General features: G+C 53.3%; 1 protein-coding gene across 1 annotated transcript; it reads left to right on the top strand.

Moving 5' to 3' along the window:
- The first annotated feature begins 6 nt into the window (after window positions 1–6).
- On the top strand, window positions 7–15181 carry Slc25a23 (solute carrier family 25 (mitochondrial carrier; phosphate carrier), member 23). The gene is made up of 11 exons (XM_013022897.1): window positions 7–166; window positions 1426–1552; window positions 2162–2249; window positions 3275–3386; window positions 4064–4222; window positions 4317–4469; window positions 4667–4774; window positions 6606–6773; window positions 11887–12037; window positions 13346–13526; window positions 14049–15181. Exons 1-11 carry the CDS (start codon window positions 11–13, stop codon window positions 14410–14412), a joined length of 1767 nt encoding a protein of 588 aa, XP_012878351.1. The 5' UTR covers window positions 7–10; the 3' UTR covers window positions 14413–15181.
- Window positions 15182–15912: the final 731 nt, after the last annotated feature.

The raw sequence follows: 15912 nt of genomic DNA, 5'->3' as shown, positions 1-15912 counted from the left end.
GGCCGGCGCCATGCGGGGGGGCCCCGGCGACGCGGAGCGGCGGCAGCGCTGGGGTCGCCTGTTCGAGGAGCTAGACAGCAACAAGGATGGCCGCGTGGACGTGCACGAGTTGCGCCGGGGACTGGCCAGGCTGGGCGGGGGCGATCCAGACCGCGGCGCCCAACAGGTACCCCCACACACACACCAGGACACCCCGCTTTTTGCGCACGACACACACCGCCCCCTCCCCCCCCCCCGCGCGCCCGGCCAGGCATTCGGAGCCCCTGAGTCGGGGGTTGGGGGGGGGGAGGCGGGAATGTCCGGGGACCACCTGTGGCTGGCTGGACCACAGGACCCCTGTCTGTCTGTTCTCCCTCCCTCGTCCCCTGCCTGGCATGATTCCATCACAAGACACGGCTGCCGGGGTGGGGGGAGGGGGCGCCCCACGGGCCTGCAACCCGCTGCCAGCCAGCACCCCGGCACCCCGCACCCCCCCTCCCACCCCCACAGACATCGGCCAGGGGACAGAGCCAGACCCTGCCCCGACACGCCCTCGTCCGGACCGGACCACCCCCCCCCCCGGGCTGCCATCCCACCTCCTGCGGACACACCCTGCCCACCCTCCAGGGGCGCCCCTGCCCTCCCCTCTGCCCCCGACCTCTGCTTCCAGTCCTGCCTGCCCTTTCCCCGGGACCTGGCACACTGCCCCCGCCTGGGATTTAATCCTGCCCGCAGCCACTGTCGGCTGGAAATGGATCCATCCGGGCAAGACCATGCCCTTCCTCCTCCAGCTTGCAGGTGATCGCACACCCATAGCCCCCGGGTGCCCACAGCTTCCTCCCAGGCTTTAATCCTAGGTCCTGGGTGGGTAAGGTGGAGGCCTGGAGCTGTTATGCTGGGTGAGCTGGGGTGATTTCTAAAGAGAGCCCTCCTTGTGCATAGGTTTTTACGGGTCAGTCTTTGGAGACCAAAACCAAGGTTAGAGCTGGGCCCTGGTAGCTCAGACTTATCTACTAGCTACTCAGGAGGCTGAGATAGGAGGACCAAGGTTTGAGGCTGTCCCAGGTAGCCAAATCTATAAGACTCTTATCTCCAATTAACCATCAAAAAGCTGATAGTGGAGCTGTGGCTCAAGTGTTTAAGGGCCAGCCTTGAATGAAACAGCTAAGGGACAGCCCTGAGTTCAAGCCCCAGTATTGGCACCAAAATAAGGAAATCTTAACAAAAAGAGGTTATGGTTTCTCAACTCCTTGACCTTCAGTTAGTTGACTTGGCAGGGGGCGGAGGGGGGGGGAGTTTGTAAGGAAAACTGGGCCACGATCCTGCCATGCACCTGGTTCTATGGCCTTGAGCATCTTGCTGAGAAGTGAGCTGTCCCCTTCCTTGAAGCCATGGGGGGGGGGGACTCTGGGCCCCTTCAGATCTGTCCCTCTCCCCTCTCACCAGGGCATCGCGCCCCAGGGTGACGGTGACCCAAATGTGGGGCTTGATCTGGAGGAGTTCACTCAGTACCTGCAGGAGCGCGAGCAACGCCTTCTGCTCATGTTCCACAGTCTTGACCGCAACCAGGATGGTAATGCCGGGCTGTGGGCTGGGATGGGGGGGGAGGGGAGAGGGGGGAGAGGATGGGGCTTAGTAGGGGCGGAACCAGCAGGGCTGGGGTGGGGAGGGCTTCTCCTTCCCGATGACTCACAGGCTATTTTGAGACTTCTCCTCACCCCCAACTAGGTGTTTCTACACCCAGCCAGCCTGGCCCACCCCTTCTTCACTTCTGAAGTGAGACCCCTGGGAATACTCTCAGGGGTCCCCCCTGACCCCCAACATGTTGCTTTTATGTCCCCTCTCCCCTCCCTGGGTAAAGCATCTTGTGGGTTCTAAACATCGCCTCTTATTTCTCTGTGGCATAGGGGCCCCTGTATTAGCCTCTGAATCCATCCATCCATCCATCCATCCATCCGTCAGGGGAACAGAGGACTCCTTAGCACTGCCCATTGCCACTTCTCTGAGTCCAACGAGTCCCAGACCTCCCTGTAGTCCCAGATGGAAAGCCACCCCTGGGTTTCTTGATCCTCTGGTCTTGCTAGAAGGTCCCCATTTCCAGCTATCCTAATTTGGGGTCCCTCAGGGTCCCACTCCCTCCCCCCAACATTCTTTCCCCCACATCGGGGGCCCCCTTTTCTAGGTCACATCGATGTCTCCGAGATCCAGCAGAGTTTCCGGGCTCTGGGTATTTCCATCACTTTGGAGCAAGCGGAGAAGATTCTGCACAGGTGAGTGGAGAGAGGCTTGAAATTACAGATAACTCAGCCCTGCCTGAGCCCTCAGCCACCTGGATCTTCAGGGCCCCAGATCCAGTTCCAGGGAGGGGAGAGATAAGAAGTTAGGCTTCAGAGGCCAGTGGCTTGAGCTCTCTGAGCCTCAGTTTCCCCCTCTGTAATGAAAGTCATGCTTTGTATTCTTTACTTTTTATTTGATTTCATGTGTACATCTGTGGGAGGGTGGAGGGAGGGCACAGAATCCAAGGGAAAAGGGTAGAAAAGTGCAGCAATGGAGCGCACTGGACGTGGATGAAAGCAAACTATGCAACTTGTGGGTAAAGACGGGAGGGAGGGATTGGGAGAGAATGAGGGAACAGATGACACTGTATGAAAGGAAATGTACGCACTACCTGTTCATAATGTAACCCCATTGTCTATCACCTCAAAAACAATAAATTTTTAAAAATAATGAAGGTCAAGATAGGGCTCCTGATATATGAAGAATTAATACCAGGACAATAGACAAGCCAGGAGACCTGATTCCAGCAGTAGTAGAAATGTGGTATCACACAGCCGGATGCTGTAATCCCAGCAACTCAGGAGGCTGAGGATCATGGTTCAATACCAGCCTGGGCAGAAAAGTCTCTGTGAGACTTTTTTTGGGGGAGGGGGGTCGGTTGTGGGGCCTGAACTCTGGGTCTGGGCACTGTCCCTCAGCTCTTCAGCTCAAGGCGAGTGCTCTACCACTTGAGCTACAGCGCCACTTCTGGTTTTCTGGTGATTTATTGGAGATAGGAGTCTCATGGTCTCTCCTGCCCGGGCTGGCTTTGAACCATGATCCTCAGATCTCAGCCTCCTGGGTAGCTAGGATTACAGGCGTGAGCCACCAGCACCTGGCTCTGTGAAACCAAGGAACCATTCAAAAATTGGAAGCAATGCTGTGGTTCAAGCACAGAGGTTCAAGGATGGTGCCCAGGCCCTGAGTTCAAGCCCCACCTGCTGGCACTGATCCTGACCCATGCCCAACCTGCCTCCAGCATGGACCGCGATGGCACGATGACCATCGACTGGCAGGAATGGCGGGATCACTTCCTGCTGCACTCGCTGGAAAACGTGGAAGACGTGCTGTATTTCTGGAAACATTCCACGGTGAGCTGAGCCACCTCCCAGCCCCTCACTGCCCCAGGAGCTGGGTTTTCTTTCCTAGAAAGGGATTACTGGGGCCTCTCTGGGGCTGCAAAGAGACCAGGTCTCCCAACAAGTAGGGAAGTAAAGCCGTCCTCTCTTTCTGAGCTTTGAGTTCAAGAGCCTAGAGAACCATGTGGGGCATCTCTGCTCTCTGAGCCCCATTTTTACTTGCTTGGGGGACTTCTTGGGGGCACTGGAGGTGCCAGGAAGAAAGAGCTCAGCAGATGGAATTCTAGGCCTTCCAGCCTCAACCCCTGGCTCTGCAGTGACCTCTGTCCCCCCTGATTCAAGGGCTGTGGCTGAATAGAAATGTCAGTGAGCCAGGTACAGTGGCTCATGCCTGTAATCCTAGCTACTCAGGAGGCTGAGATCTGAAGATCATGGTTCCAAGCCAGCCCAGGACAGGGAAAGAAAAAAAAAAGTTGGAAATGGTGCTGTGGCTCAACCTTGAGCACAGGAGCTCAGGCACAGCACCTGGGCTCTGAGTTCAAGCCCCAGAACAGTCTGGATGTGGGGAGGGAGTTTTGCCCTAGGTCCCGGGTTCCTGAGTGAGAATAGCCAGGGATCTGATGGTGTCTGGAGGGGACCCCTCACTCTTTGAGACCTCCATGCGTGACACCAGTGGCCCCTGTCCTCAGGTCCTAGACATTGGCGAGTGCCTCACGGTGCCGGATGAATTCTCAGAGCAGGAGAAACTGACGGGCACTTGGTGGAAGCAGCTGGTGGCCGGTGCAGTGGCCGGTGCCGTGTCCCGGACGGGCACTGCGCCTTTGGATCGCCTCAAAGTCTTCATGCAGGTATGGGGGTCTGGGAGGAGGGATGCTCTCCCTACCCCGTCCTCTAGGCCCTGGGAGGACATTCCAAGCCCCTCCCCCTTGTCTGTCCACTCAGGTCCATGCCTCAAAGAACAACCGGTTCAACATCCTGGGCGGGCTCCGCAGCATGGTACAGGAGGGGGGCTTCTGGTCGCTGTGGCGGGGGAACGGCATCAACGTGCTCAAGATCGCCCCTGAGTCTGCCATCAAGTTCATGGCTTACGAACAGGTGAGGGGGCCGCAGGTCAGGTAGGGTGTATTTGGCATGGGGGTGGGGGGGGCTAGGGATGACACCTGGGGTCAGCTTGGGGGGGTCCATATGTATGCCCCCCCGTGGCTGTCTGTTCCCCTACACCATGGCCACAGGAAGTAGGGTGAGCTGCTCCACCCCAGGGACCCTCACTCCTGCTTCTCCCCCCATCCCAGATCAAGCAGGCCATCCGCGGCCGGCAGGAGGCGCTCCACGTGCAGGAGCGTTTTGTGGCTGGTTCCCTGGCTGGCGCCACGGCTCAAACCGTTATTTACCCCATGGAGGTGAGTAGGAGGAGCCTGAGGGTGGAGGTTCCGCTGGGGTGGGGTGGGGTGCGGTGCGGTGGCAGCCGCTGGGATCTCTCACCATGGCATGGTAAACCTGTGTATGCTCTGGCTCAGAGCCCTCAGTGCCAGAAAGCCAGGCAAGTTCACGTCCAGCCACACGCATGGCAGCCAGCCATGGTGCATTGGCTTCTTTGAAGAAAAGGATGTAGCTGGGTATCAGTGGCTCTCGCCTGTCACCCTAGCTACTCGGGAGGCAGCGATCTGAGGATCACAGTTCAAAGCCAGCCAGGCAGGAAAATCTGTGAGACTCTTATCACCGATTAACCATCAGAAAGCCAGAAATGATGCTGTGGCTCAGTGGTAGAGTGGTAGCCTTGAGCTGAAGAGTGCTGGGACAGCACCTAGGCCCAGAGTTCAAGCCCCAGGGCCGACCAAGAAAAAAAGAAGATGAAGGGGCTGGGAAGGTGGCTCAGTGGTAGAGTGTTTGTCTTGCATGCATGAGGCCCTGGGTTTGATTCCTCAGCACCACATAAGCAGAAAAAGCTGGAAGTGACCCTGTGGCTCAAGTGGTAGAGCACTAGCCTTGAGCTGAAGAGCTGAGGGACAGTGCCCAGGTCCAGAGTTCAAGCCCCACAACTGACAAACAAAAAAGGGGGCTGGGTGTTAGTTACTCTCGCCTGTAATCCTAGCTATTCAGGAAGCTGAGATCTGAGAATCACAGTTCAAAGCCAGCTTGGGCAGGAAAGCCAGTGAGACTCTTATCTCCAATTAACCAGAAGTGGCGCTGTGGCTCAAGTGGTAGAGTGCTCACCTTGAGCTGAAGAGCTCAAGGACAGCGCCCAGTCCTAGAGTTCAAGCCACAGCCGACAAAAAAAAAAAAAGAAAAGAAAAAGAGGAATGGATGCTTGTCCCGAAGGGTTAGCCTTTCTACATTGTTAGGTTTCAGACAGAAGATCATTAGGATACTGAAAGCAACAAAACACTCAGATAAATGAAACCTAGAGGTAAGAATGACAGGCCAGATGTGGTGGCTTTGGGCTCCCATCTGTCTCATGACTCAACATAGCTGCTTGTGCTCCACTAATCACATTCCACATACCAGTCAATAAGGGGGTATGCACATAGGCAAAGGAATCTCACCCACTTTATTTTTTCCAGTACCAGTGTTTGAACTCAGAACTTCAAGCTAGCTTGGCTTGTCACCTGGTGCTTTACCACCTAAACCACCCCTCCAGCTCATATTTTTACTGGTTAATCAAAGATAGGGTCTCATATGGATTTTTCTTCCTGGGCTGACTTTGACTCGTGATCCTCTAGCAATCAGCTTCCTGAGTAGCTAGGATTATAAGCATGAGCCACTGGTGTCCAGCTAAACTCTTTGGTGGTAGTGGTGGTGGTGGTGGTGGTGGTGGTGGTGGTGTGTGTGTGTGTGTGTGAGAGAGAGAGAGAGAGAGAGAGAGGGAGAGAGAGACAGTCCTGGGATTTGAACTAGAGGCCTGGGTGCTGATCTTGAACACTTTTACTCAAAGCTAGCACTCAACCTCTTGAGCCAAAGCTCTACTTTTGACATTTTTCTGGTTAATTGGAAATAAGACTCTCACAGACTTTCCGGCCTCGGCTGGCTTCAAACCATGATCCTCAGATCTCAGCCTCCTGACTAGCTGAGATTACAGGTGTGATCCACAGGTGTCTGCCAAAAATAAATTCATTTAATGAATTAAATTTTAAAAATTAACTTGTTTTTCCCAAGATGTCTGCTCCCAGGAGTGGCTGTTTCTGGGAATGACTCTAGGGACAGCTTTTCCAGGGGTAACCGGCTTCCCCCCAGGTACTGAAGACACGGCTGACCCTACGCAGGACCGGACAATACAAGGGGCTGCTGGATTGTGCCAGGCGGATCCTGGAGCAGGAAGGGCCTCGCGCTTTCTACCGCGGCTACCTGCCCAACATGCTGGGCATCATCCCCTATGCGGGCATCGACCTGGCCGTGTACGAGGTCTGTGGGCAGCCTGCCCGCCCGCTCTCCCCTGGGGGCCCCCCAGAGTCATTCCTTCCCCTCCCAACCCACTTGACCTCATGTAGCTGCAGAAACATAATCACGGGGTGAGCCTTGGAATCCAGGGGAACCCCAAAACCTCCAATCCCCACTCTGCTACTTACCATTGCAAGAACCTTTTTTTCTTTCTTTCTTTTTTTTGTGGTAGTCCTGGAGCTTGAACTCAGGGCCCGGGGTGCTGTCCCTGAGCTTTATTGCTCTAAGGCTAGTACTCTGCCACTTGAGCCACAGCTAATTTCTGGATTTTTGCTGGCTAATTGAAAACAAGAGTCTCACAATTTTCCTGCCCCAGCTGGCTTTGAACCGCAGTCCTTTTTTTCTACTGCTGCTACCTGGGTTTGAACTCAGGGCCTCCTGCTTATTTGGCAGGTGTCCTACTGCCTCAACCTTCCTTCTAGATACTTTCTATGTGTTGGTTATTTTCTTTTTCTTTCTATTTTTATTTTTGTTAGTCATGGGGCTTGAACTCTGGGCCTGGGCGCTGTCCCTGAGCTCTTCAGCTCAAGGCGAGCGCTCTACCACTTGAGTCACAGCGCCACTTCCGGTTTCCTGGTGGTTCGTTGCAGAAAAGAGTCTCTCAGACTTTCCTGCCTGGGCTGGCTTTGAACTGTGATCCTCAGATCTCAGCCTCTGGAGTAGCTAGGATTCCAGGCCTGAGCCACCCGCCCCCGGCTTTTTTCCCTCTATTTCTATTCTGCGCTGCATACTACAGAATCAACAGCTGCCCCTCCTCTCAGATTCTCTGTCCTGCCATCCATCTCCCTCCCTGGCCAGCATCTAGCCATGACCACCACTCGCTCAGTCAGCCATGCAAGCACGCCCTGGAACTATCATCTATGGCTGCACGTAGAGGCTGAGACCCAACCCACATAGCTCAGCCATCAACCAGCAGAGGATAATTGCAGCTGAGCCTGACAGGTTCCAAGAAACACATGAAACAGGTCACTTGAGCAGGGTGCCAGTGACTGATGCCTGCAATCCCTGATGCTCAGGAAGCTGAGATCTGAGGATCATGAGTGGAAAAGTCTATGGGACTCTGATCTCCAGTTAACCACCAAAAAGCCAGAGATGGATCTGGGGGCTCAAGTGGGAGAGTACCAGCCTTGAACAGATAAAGCTAAGGGACAGAGTCCAGGTCCTGAGTTCAAGCCTCACTGCTGATGGCACACACAAGCACACACACAAAAACACAAGACAGATCACAGTGGGTGGAAGGGGTGGAGGAACTCCTGGGAGTTGATGGAGCCTGTTACTGTTACCTGCTTCAGGTAACAGTAGGTACACAGTGTGTGCAAAGGCCCAGGGGTAAGGAGGTATTTGGCCTGGCGGAGGAGGGGAAGCCTGTAGCAAGGAGACCCATTAGAACAAATGATAAAGTGAAGGGCTATCCAGGACCTCATGGAAAGCATGTGACTATTTCTCAATACAGGAAGACACCTTTGAGGGTGTGAGCAGAGAGAACTCCATTTAACACATTCAGGAGTTAGTAATCTAAGAAGCTTGAGAAGCTGTGCACGTGTCCTGCGGTGTCAGATTTGTTAGTCCCTTACAGGCTTGCAGTAAAAGGGTTTAACTTTTATTTTTCTTATTTTCAGTGCTGGGCATCAACCCCCGGGCCTTGCACAAACTACTCAAGCCTCCACCTCTGAGCGACATTGCCAATCAATCCATCCCCCATCCAATATCTCTTTTCAACAGAATAGTTTTCCTTTTCTTTTTTTTTTTTTTTGATCAGTCCTGGGGCTTGAACTCAGGGCCTGCGCACTGTCCCTGAGCTTCTTGTGCTCAAGGCTAGTGCTCTACCACTTGAGCCACAGCACCACTTCTGGCTTTTTCTGTGTATGTGGTACTGAGGAATTGAACCCAGGGCCTCATGCATGCTAAGCAAGCACTCTACCACTAAGCCACATTCCTAGCCCGGAATAGTTATAGTTTTTTTCCTTGTTCTTTTTGTGCTGGGTCCTGGGGCTGGAACTCAGGGCCTGGGTGCTGTCCCTGAGCTTCTCTTGCTCCAGGCTAGTGTTCTATCACTTGAACTATAGCACCACTTCTGGTTCTTTCTGAATAGCTTCCTGCCCCAGCTGGCTTCAAACTGTAATCTTCAGATTTCATCCTTGGTAGGGGGCTCATCCCCAGAGCAATTACCTAGCATATGTGAAAGGCCCTAGGTTCTACCTCTAGTGATGCTGTATGTATATATAGAAAGAGATCGATGAAAAGAAAGCCAGGTGCCAGTGGCTCATTCCTATAATCATACTCAGGAGGCTGAGATCTGAGGAAAGTCTGTGAGACTCTTATTGCCAGTGAACCACCAGAAAACTGGAAGTGGAGCTGTGGCTCAAAGTGGTAGAGTTCTAGTCTTGAGCAAAAGAGCTCAGGAACAGCACCCAGACCCTGAGTTCTAGCCCATGACTGACCAAAAAAGGGGGGGGAGAAAAAGCAGGTATAGAGGTACAATGGCACACACCAGTGATCCCAACCACACAGGAAGCAGAGATGGTTAGGATTGTGGTTTTAGGCAAAAAAAAAAAAAAGAGAGAGAGAGAGAGAGATTCCGATCTCAACAAAACTAGCCAGGTAGGGTGGCTTGTTTCTATAGCCCCATATATACTTGGGAAGCCTAGATAGGACTACAGTCTGAGACTGGCTTTAACAGGGAAGTGTGAAACTCAACAGCCAAAAAGGGCTGGAAGTCTGACTAAAGGGTAGTGGGGCATGGTTTAAGGGAAGGGGCGTGGTGGATGGCAGAGCCACCTGTGTAGCAAGTGTAAGATCCTGAGTTCAAATTCCAGTGTTGCCAGAAAAAAAAAAAAAGAAGAAGAAAAAGAGGTAACAATCTTTAGGTACAAATTTCTGTTCTTAAGTGGCTCAGAATGATTCTCACCTTGATTCTAGCTTTAGGTAAGTAGGGTCCTCTGAGTCACAGTTATTTGGAATTTTCCAGCGGAACCTGGTAGACATGGCTGTGAAGGCCTGCAGTTGCTGCGGGCTGTCAGCGCTCAGGCTGTTGTAATCCAGTACAAATAAGCAAGCAGCTGGTTAAAACAACAGAAATAGTGCACAGTCCAGGAAGTCAAAAGTCCACTTCAAGTTGTTAGGAGAGCCACACACCCCTGGAACCAGCCAGAACCCTCCTGCATCTCTTCCTGGCTTCGCCTGGTCTTGGACCTGTTGTTGCTCCTTTTTTGTATTCAACCTGAGGTCTCGCTATATTGTCCCAAGCTGCCTGAGATCCACTGGGCTCCAGCGATCTATCTCAGCCTTCTAAGTCACTGGGACTACAGGTGTACACTACCTTGCCCAGCAGCATTCCCGTCTCTGGCGTCATCTGGTTTTCTCCTTCATATGTGTCTCTGTGTGTCTGTCCTTCCATTGTTGGAGAAAGTATCTCATTGGCTGGGATTACAGGTGTGCGCTACCATACCCACCTGTCATACTAGAATAATAGCCCACACTACTTATTTCTGCTGATTACCTCTACGAAGAACTTACTTGTAAAAATTCCTCCCCAGAAGATATTGGGTGATGTGGTAATGTCAACATGTCTTCTGAGGCTGCACAATTCAAAACACTTAGAAGTGTGTTAGCAAATCACCCCTGTTGGCAGGCAGAGCTCCAGCTCCCCCTTGAACCCACACTGTCAAAGGAGTGAAAGGGCTGGGGTGCTGACACTCGAGTCAGTTTCTGGGCAGTAGTGATTTTCCAGTACTTTCTTCCAGTTCCTGACTAGCCCTGAGACAGGGAAGGACCTGGGGTTGGTGGAGCTTGTGACTGGAAGTTAGACACTAGGAGGTTGTAAGAGAGGCAGTAAGGGATCTGGGCCTCCACCGTGGCTGCCACAGGCACCTGCCACCAAAGGTGTGTTTCCTGTGGCCTGCAAATAAGCCATCACACATTGACTTCAGGCACCATAAATGTTATTTCCTTACAATTAGGAAGATCACAGTCCAAAATGGAAGTCATGCTTGAAGGGATCCTTCACATCCATCCCTAGCCTGTATTAAATGCAGATGTTAAGAGACGGGATTTTTCTTTTCTTTCCTTCCTTCCTTTTATTTCTCTCTCTCTCTCTCTTTCTCTCTCTCTCTCTTTTTCCTTTCTTCCCCATCTTGGAGCTTGAACTCAGGGGCTGGGCGCTGTCCCTGAGCTTTTCTGCTCAAGGCTAGCACTCTACTACTTGAGCCACAGCTCCACTTCGGCCACTTTGGTGGTTAATTGGAAATAAGAGCCTCAGAGATTTTCCTGCCCAGGCTGACTTTGAACCACGGTCCTCAGAACTAGGATGACAGGCGTGAGCCCCCAGCATGTAGCTGAGGTATTTCTTCTTGATGGCTTCGCAGGAATCTTCAGATTAGAGGCAAAGTTTCAGTACCTTTTCCAGCTTCTAGAGGCCTTGAACGCTTTCCTTTCTCTTCAGAGGCTGGAGCAAAGTATCCTTTCTTCCTGCCTCTCTCCATCCCTTCTTCCTTTCTCTCCCTCCTTCCTCTCCTCCCCTCCCCTGATTTCTCCTCTTTCCTCTCTCCTCCCTTCCCCCCAGTCCTCTTCTCTTCCTCTTAAAGTGTGGGGATGGAACCCAGACCCTTAGCACATGCCAGGCATATTCCACTGGGCTTCAACCCCAGACCCTTTCTTAGTCTTAACCAATTCCTTGTGCTGACATTGGACTGACCCGGGATAATCCAAAATAATCTTCCCCCTTGAGCTCCTTAATCCCACCTGTGGAAATCAGAGCTGCGGGGAGTGGGGTGGGGGGGCGGGGGGTGGAAACGGGTTACCTGCGCAGCGGTTCTGGGCATGCGCAGGCAGCGTCCGCGGGGTCTTGCCCTCGCGCTGCCCGGTGCCTCCGAGTTATGGGCATGCGCAGACAGCGTCTGTGAGGTCTTCCCCGGGCAGAGCGAGGCTGCGCGGAGCCTCCGGGTTGTGGGCATGCGCAGACCGCGTCCGCGGTGTCTCCCCGGGCGGCGCGCAGTGGCGCGGTGCCTCGGAGTCCTCAGGGCCCGCGGCCGGCTACCCGCCGCCCCGCCGGCACCCCTAACCCCTTTCTCCACCGCAGACCCTGAAGAATCGGTGGCTCCAGCAGTACAGCCGGGAATCCGCGAACCCCGGGATCCTCGTGCTCCTGGCCTGCGGCACCGTCTCCAGCACCTGCGGCCAGATCGCCAGTTACCCCCTGGCGCTGGTCCGGACCCGCATGCAGGCCCAAGGTGAGGCGCTCGGGGCCGCCGCCCTCCCCGGCCCCCGTGGGGTAGAGAGGCGGGGGCTGGGGGGGACCCGGATGCCCATCGCCGGGCCTCAGTGTACCCCTGCGTGTCGAGGGAGGCGAGGCCTGTCCCCCCAAGGTGTGAGGAGCCGCCTAGCGGATCAGCAGAGGCCGCGCTCAGAGGCCGCCATTGGCGGGTTATGTAACAGGAAGGAGAATCTGGGAACGGGGATAAGGAAGTTCAAGACCAGGCTGGTTACTGGTTTTTGTTTTTGTTTTACCCAGTCCTGGGGCTTGAACTCAGGGCCTGGACACTGTCCCTGAGTTCCCTTGGCTCAGGGCTAGCACTCTTACCACTTGAGCCACAGCACCACTTCCAGATTATTTTGTGGTTCTTTGCAGATAAAAGTCTCACAGACTTTCCTGTCCTGGCTGGTTTTGAACTGCCATCCTCAGATCTCAGCCTCCTGAGTAACTAGGATTACAGGCAGGAGCTGTTGGCACCCAGCTTGTTTTGTTTTTGTTTGCTTGCTTGTTTTTCTGTTTCATGGGTTCGAATTTCCTTAGGAATCTTTTGTTTGTTTTTGGTCGTGGAGCTCCAACTCAGGACTTAGACACTGTCCCTGAACTTTTATGCTCAAGGCTAATGAGCCACAGTCTCACAGACTTTCCTGTGAGTCCTGGCTGGCTTAGAACCATTATTTTCAGATCTCAGCCTCCTGATTAGCTAGGATTACAGGTATGAGCCACCAGTACCTGGCTTCTTTGGGAGTTTTAGCATTTGTATTTCATGATTCTTCCCAACACCTTCCCTCCTCCCCCAAGAGCTATCCGACTAAGATGGTCATGATGTCCACAGCCCTCTGAGAGAAAGAAAGAGGGTGAATAAAGGATTGCACAATTAAGTATTGGTTCAGGGTTGAATACAGACAAGGAGGAACCTTCCCTTAGCCAGAGTGCTGCAGAGGACCTACTGAAGACCAGCTTTGGAATAGGTTGGAAAGATGGCCAGGAATTAGCTGTGAAGAGGAAGGAATTGACTTCCAGGAAGGGGATGTTTCTACCATTTGCCCACCACATATACATGCACATACCTTGCTCTGTTTGTATTCATCCTCCGAATTTGAGGACTTGAGATTGGCAGCCGATTCCAAAGCCCAGAAAAGTCCAGAGTCTGTGTACTAAGTCCTACTGTTAGTCTAACCTTCATCCCTCCTGCTGCCCACCTGACCCAGCTCTGGGGGGATGGGAAGGGAGAAGTAAAAAAGGGAGCTTCAGCCTTACCTGGGCCCCCTCCCCACCCCTCTCCCAGCCTCCATGGAGGGGGCCCCGCAGCTCTCCATGATGGGCCTGCTTCGTCACATCCTGTCCCAGGAGGGCGTGTTGGGGCTCTATCGGGGCATTGCCCCCAATTTCATGAAGGTCATTCCAGCCGTGAGCATCTCCTATGTGGTCTACGAAAACATGAAACAGGCCCTGGGGGTCGCATCCAGGTGAGGGACCCGGAGCCTACCTTACCCAAGATCCCACACCCTTAACCGTAGCACCCCCTGCACTGACACCCTCACCCACTGGAGATGAATGGCCCGACCAATGGATCCCAGCCTCCCTCACCCCACTTCAGCCACTGGATTCCAATACCCCAAGTCCAGATCTCAAATTCCCCACCCAACTGCTGGATCCCGCACCTCAGCTGAACCACCAGGATCCAACGTGTCCACACCCCAGACCTTAATTCCTTGTCCCTCAAACCCCTAGGTCCTGCATTCCTGAAGGTGGGTCCCTGTTTCCGTAGCCCACCCACTGGGTCTTGAACCCATACGTCTTAATCACTGGGTCCACAACAATTAAGTGGCTGGATTCCAATACCCCGTCCACAGGAGCATGTACCCCCCCACCTCATCACCCAGACACACACACACACACTCACAGAGCCACCAGATCTAGGGCCCTGTGTTCAGTACTGGATGGCAGATTCCCCAGGCTTGCCATGCCTTGTGCCCTGCATCTCCAAGCTCAGCCACTAGGTTTTGGATGTCGAGAAACCTCAACTGCTGGATCCTGATGATGCCATGCCTAGATCCTGGGACCTCATCACTGGATCCCAGATCCCCTCACCCCTACCACTGGATTCCTGTATTCCTTTACCTGGACACTGGATCCCAGATCCTTCCACTTCACCTGCTGGATTCCCTCTGTGCAAGCCTATGCTCCTCAACACTGGATCTCAGATTCCCAAACCCAGCCTGCTGGCTTCTGGCTCTTCAAGTACAGAAGCCAACCAGTACAGTAAAGTGGGTCCCAGTAACTGCAGCTGCTGGATCCCAGATCCCTTCACCCCAGTCACTGGCCACTGAAACTTCTGGGCAAACAAGGTAGAGCCTAGTTCTCCCAAGCACTGGATCCCAGGCCCTTAATCCCCTTCTCTCCTGCACCACTAATTCTCAGATCCCTAGTCTAGACCCCAGCAGCAGTTCTCCCCACCCCCAGATTCCAGGCACCAGCCCTGCCCTGCAGCCTATTCTCTACAGCCTGGGGGATGGTGGTCCCACGTTAGACAACCCAGGAGGCCCACCCATGTCTGGTTCATGGGTCATCCTCCAGTGGCAGGGGGAAGGATTTCTGCTACCTGCCCCACCTCTCACCCAGGCCACACCTGCTCTCCCCCCAGGAAGCTGTCCCACCCCAACCTTGACAGCTTTCTAAACCAGGTCCCTCTGGAGATTCAGTCATCTGTTCCTGAGACCAGGGACACACAAAAGGGACCTCCCCCAAACCCACCATGGTCAGGCTTGAAAGATTCATAAGCCAGGAATGAATCCACACAATATGCCCTTCCCAATTATGCAAAAACAAATCCATCTAGAACCGGGGTCTATTTTTCTACCAGAGAGAGGAGTAAAGCCCCCTTTCCCACCAACCCCGACCCCCAACTCCCCTATCCCCTCCTCCCATTCCTTCTCACTTTATAGTTGGATGCTGAGCCTAGGAAAGCATGGGGACCCCTCTCTACTCCCCATTAAGGGACAGTGAAAGAAGGACTGATGTACTGGGGGGTTGGAGGACCCCCTGGCTCCCACTACCCTTCACTTTTACCATGTCCCCCCTCCTGCCTGTATTATTTCAAAGGAAAAGAACAAAAGGAATAAATTTTCTAAGCTCTTTCATTGTGTGTGTGTGTTTCTTTCTGAAAAGAAAGTGGCGTGCTAATGGCGTGGCATCCAGGTCCCCAGAAGTAATGCAGGTGGGCCAGCCTCACACAGCTGCAAAAGATACAAAGCTCCTCCCTTGTGTGCCCCAACCCCACGCCCTTTCCACATCCACCTACAAGGCAGAGCAGGGCCAGGATATAGGCCTTATATATGGCCCTGCTAGGGTTTTTTTTTTCTGAGAAATGAATGTTTTGTTTTCGGTGGTACTGGGGTTTGAACTCAGTCATGCATTTGCTAGAAAGATGCTCTGCCACTTGAGCCACACCCCTACAGATCAGGCCACACCTACTACAGGATCCTCACCCTGTACATCTTGTGTCCTGCCATCTGCCACTTGAGTCTCCTCGCTTCCAGTCCAGCTTCCTTGCTTCATGCTTGGGCCTACATTGCAGGGGGTGGCATGTGTGGCCTTGATGCCCAGCTGTGTGCTTCTCCTGTAACTGGGATTTTGAGTCATTATACCAGCCTTATATTTTTATTGTTCTCTAATTCCACATGCTTACTGTTTTTTTTTTTTTTTAGGGCCTGAATGATATATTACTACAAACTGGGTGACTTAAAAAAAAAAAAAACAGGGGCTGGGAAGGTGGCTCAGTGGTAGAGCGTTTGCCTTGCATGCTTGAGGCCCTGGGTTCGATTCCTCAGCACCACATAAGCAAAAAGAAAA

This window comes from Dipodomys ordii, unplaced genomic scaffold (assembly GCF_000151885.1).
Source record: "Dipodomys ordii isolate 6190 unplaced genomic scaffold, Dord_2.0 Scaffold64, whole genome shotgun sequence".
Classification (NCBI taxonomy): domain Eukaryota; kingdom Metazoa; phylum Chordata; class Mammalia; order Rodentia; family Heteromyidae; genus Dipodomys; species Dipodomys ordii.
This window is presented reverse-complemented; position numbering and strand designations above follow the sequence as displayed.

What these genes read in the sequence shown, in the direction of transcription:
- Slc25a23 (XM_013022897.1), top strand. Translation starts at nt 11, where the DNA reads ATGCGGGGGGGCCCCGGCGACGCGGAGCGGCGGCAGCGCTGGGGTCGC. An exon ending in CCGTTATTTACCCCATGGAG is followed by an intron (nt 4,775 to 6,605) that starts GTGAGTAGGAGG and finishes GCTTCCCCCCAG; the next exon opens with GTACTGAAGACACGGCTGAC. An exon ending in TCGACCTGGCCGTGTACGAG is followed by an intron (nt 6,774 to 11,886) that starts GTCTGTGGGCAG and finishes TCTCCACCGCAG; the next exon opens with ACCCTGAAGAATCGGTGGCT.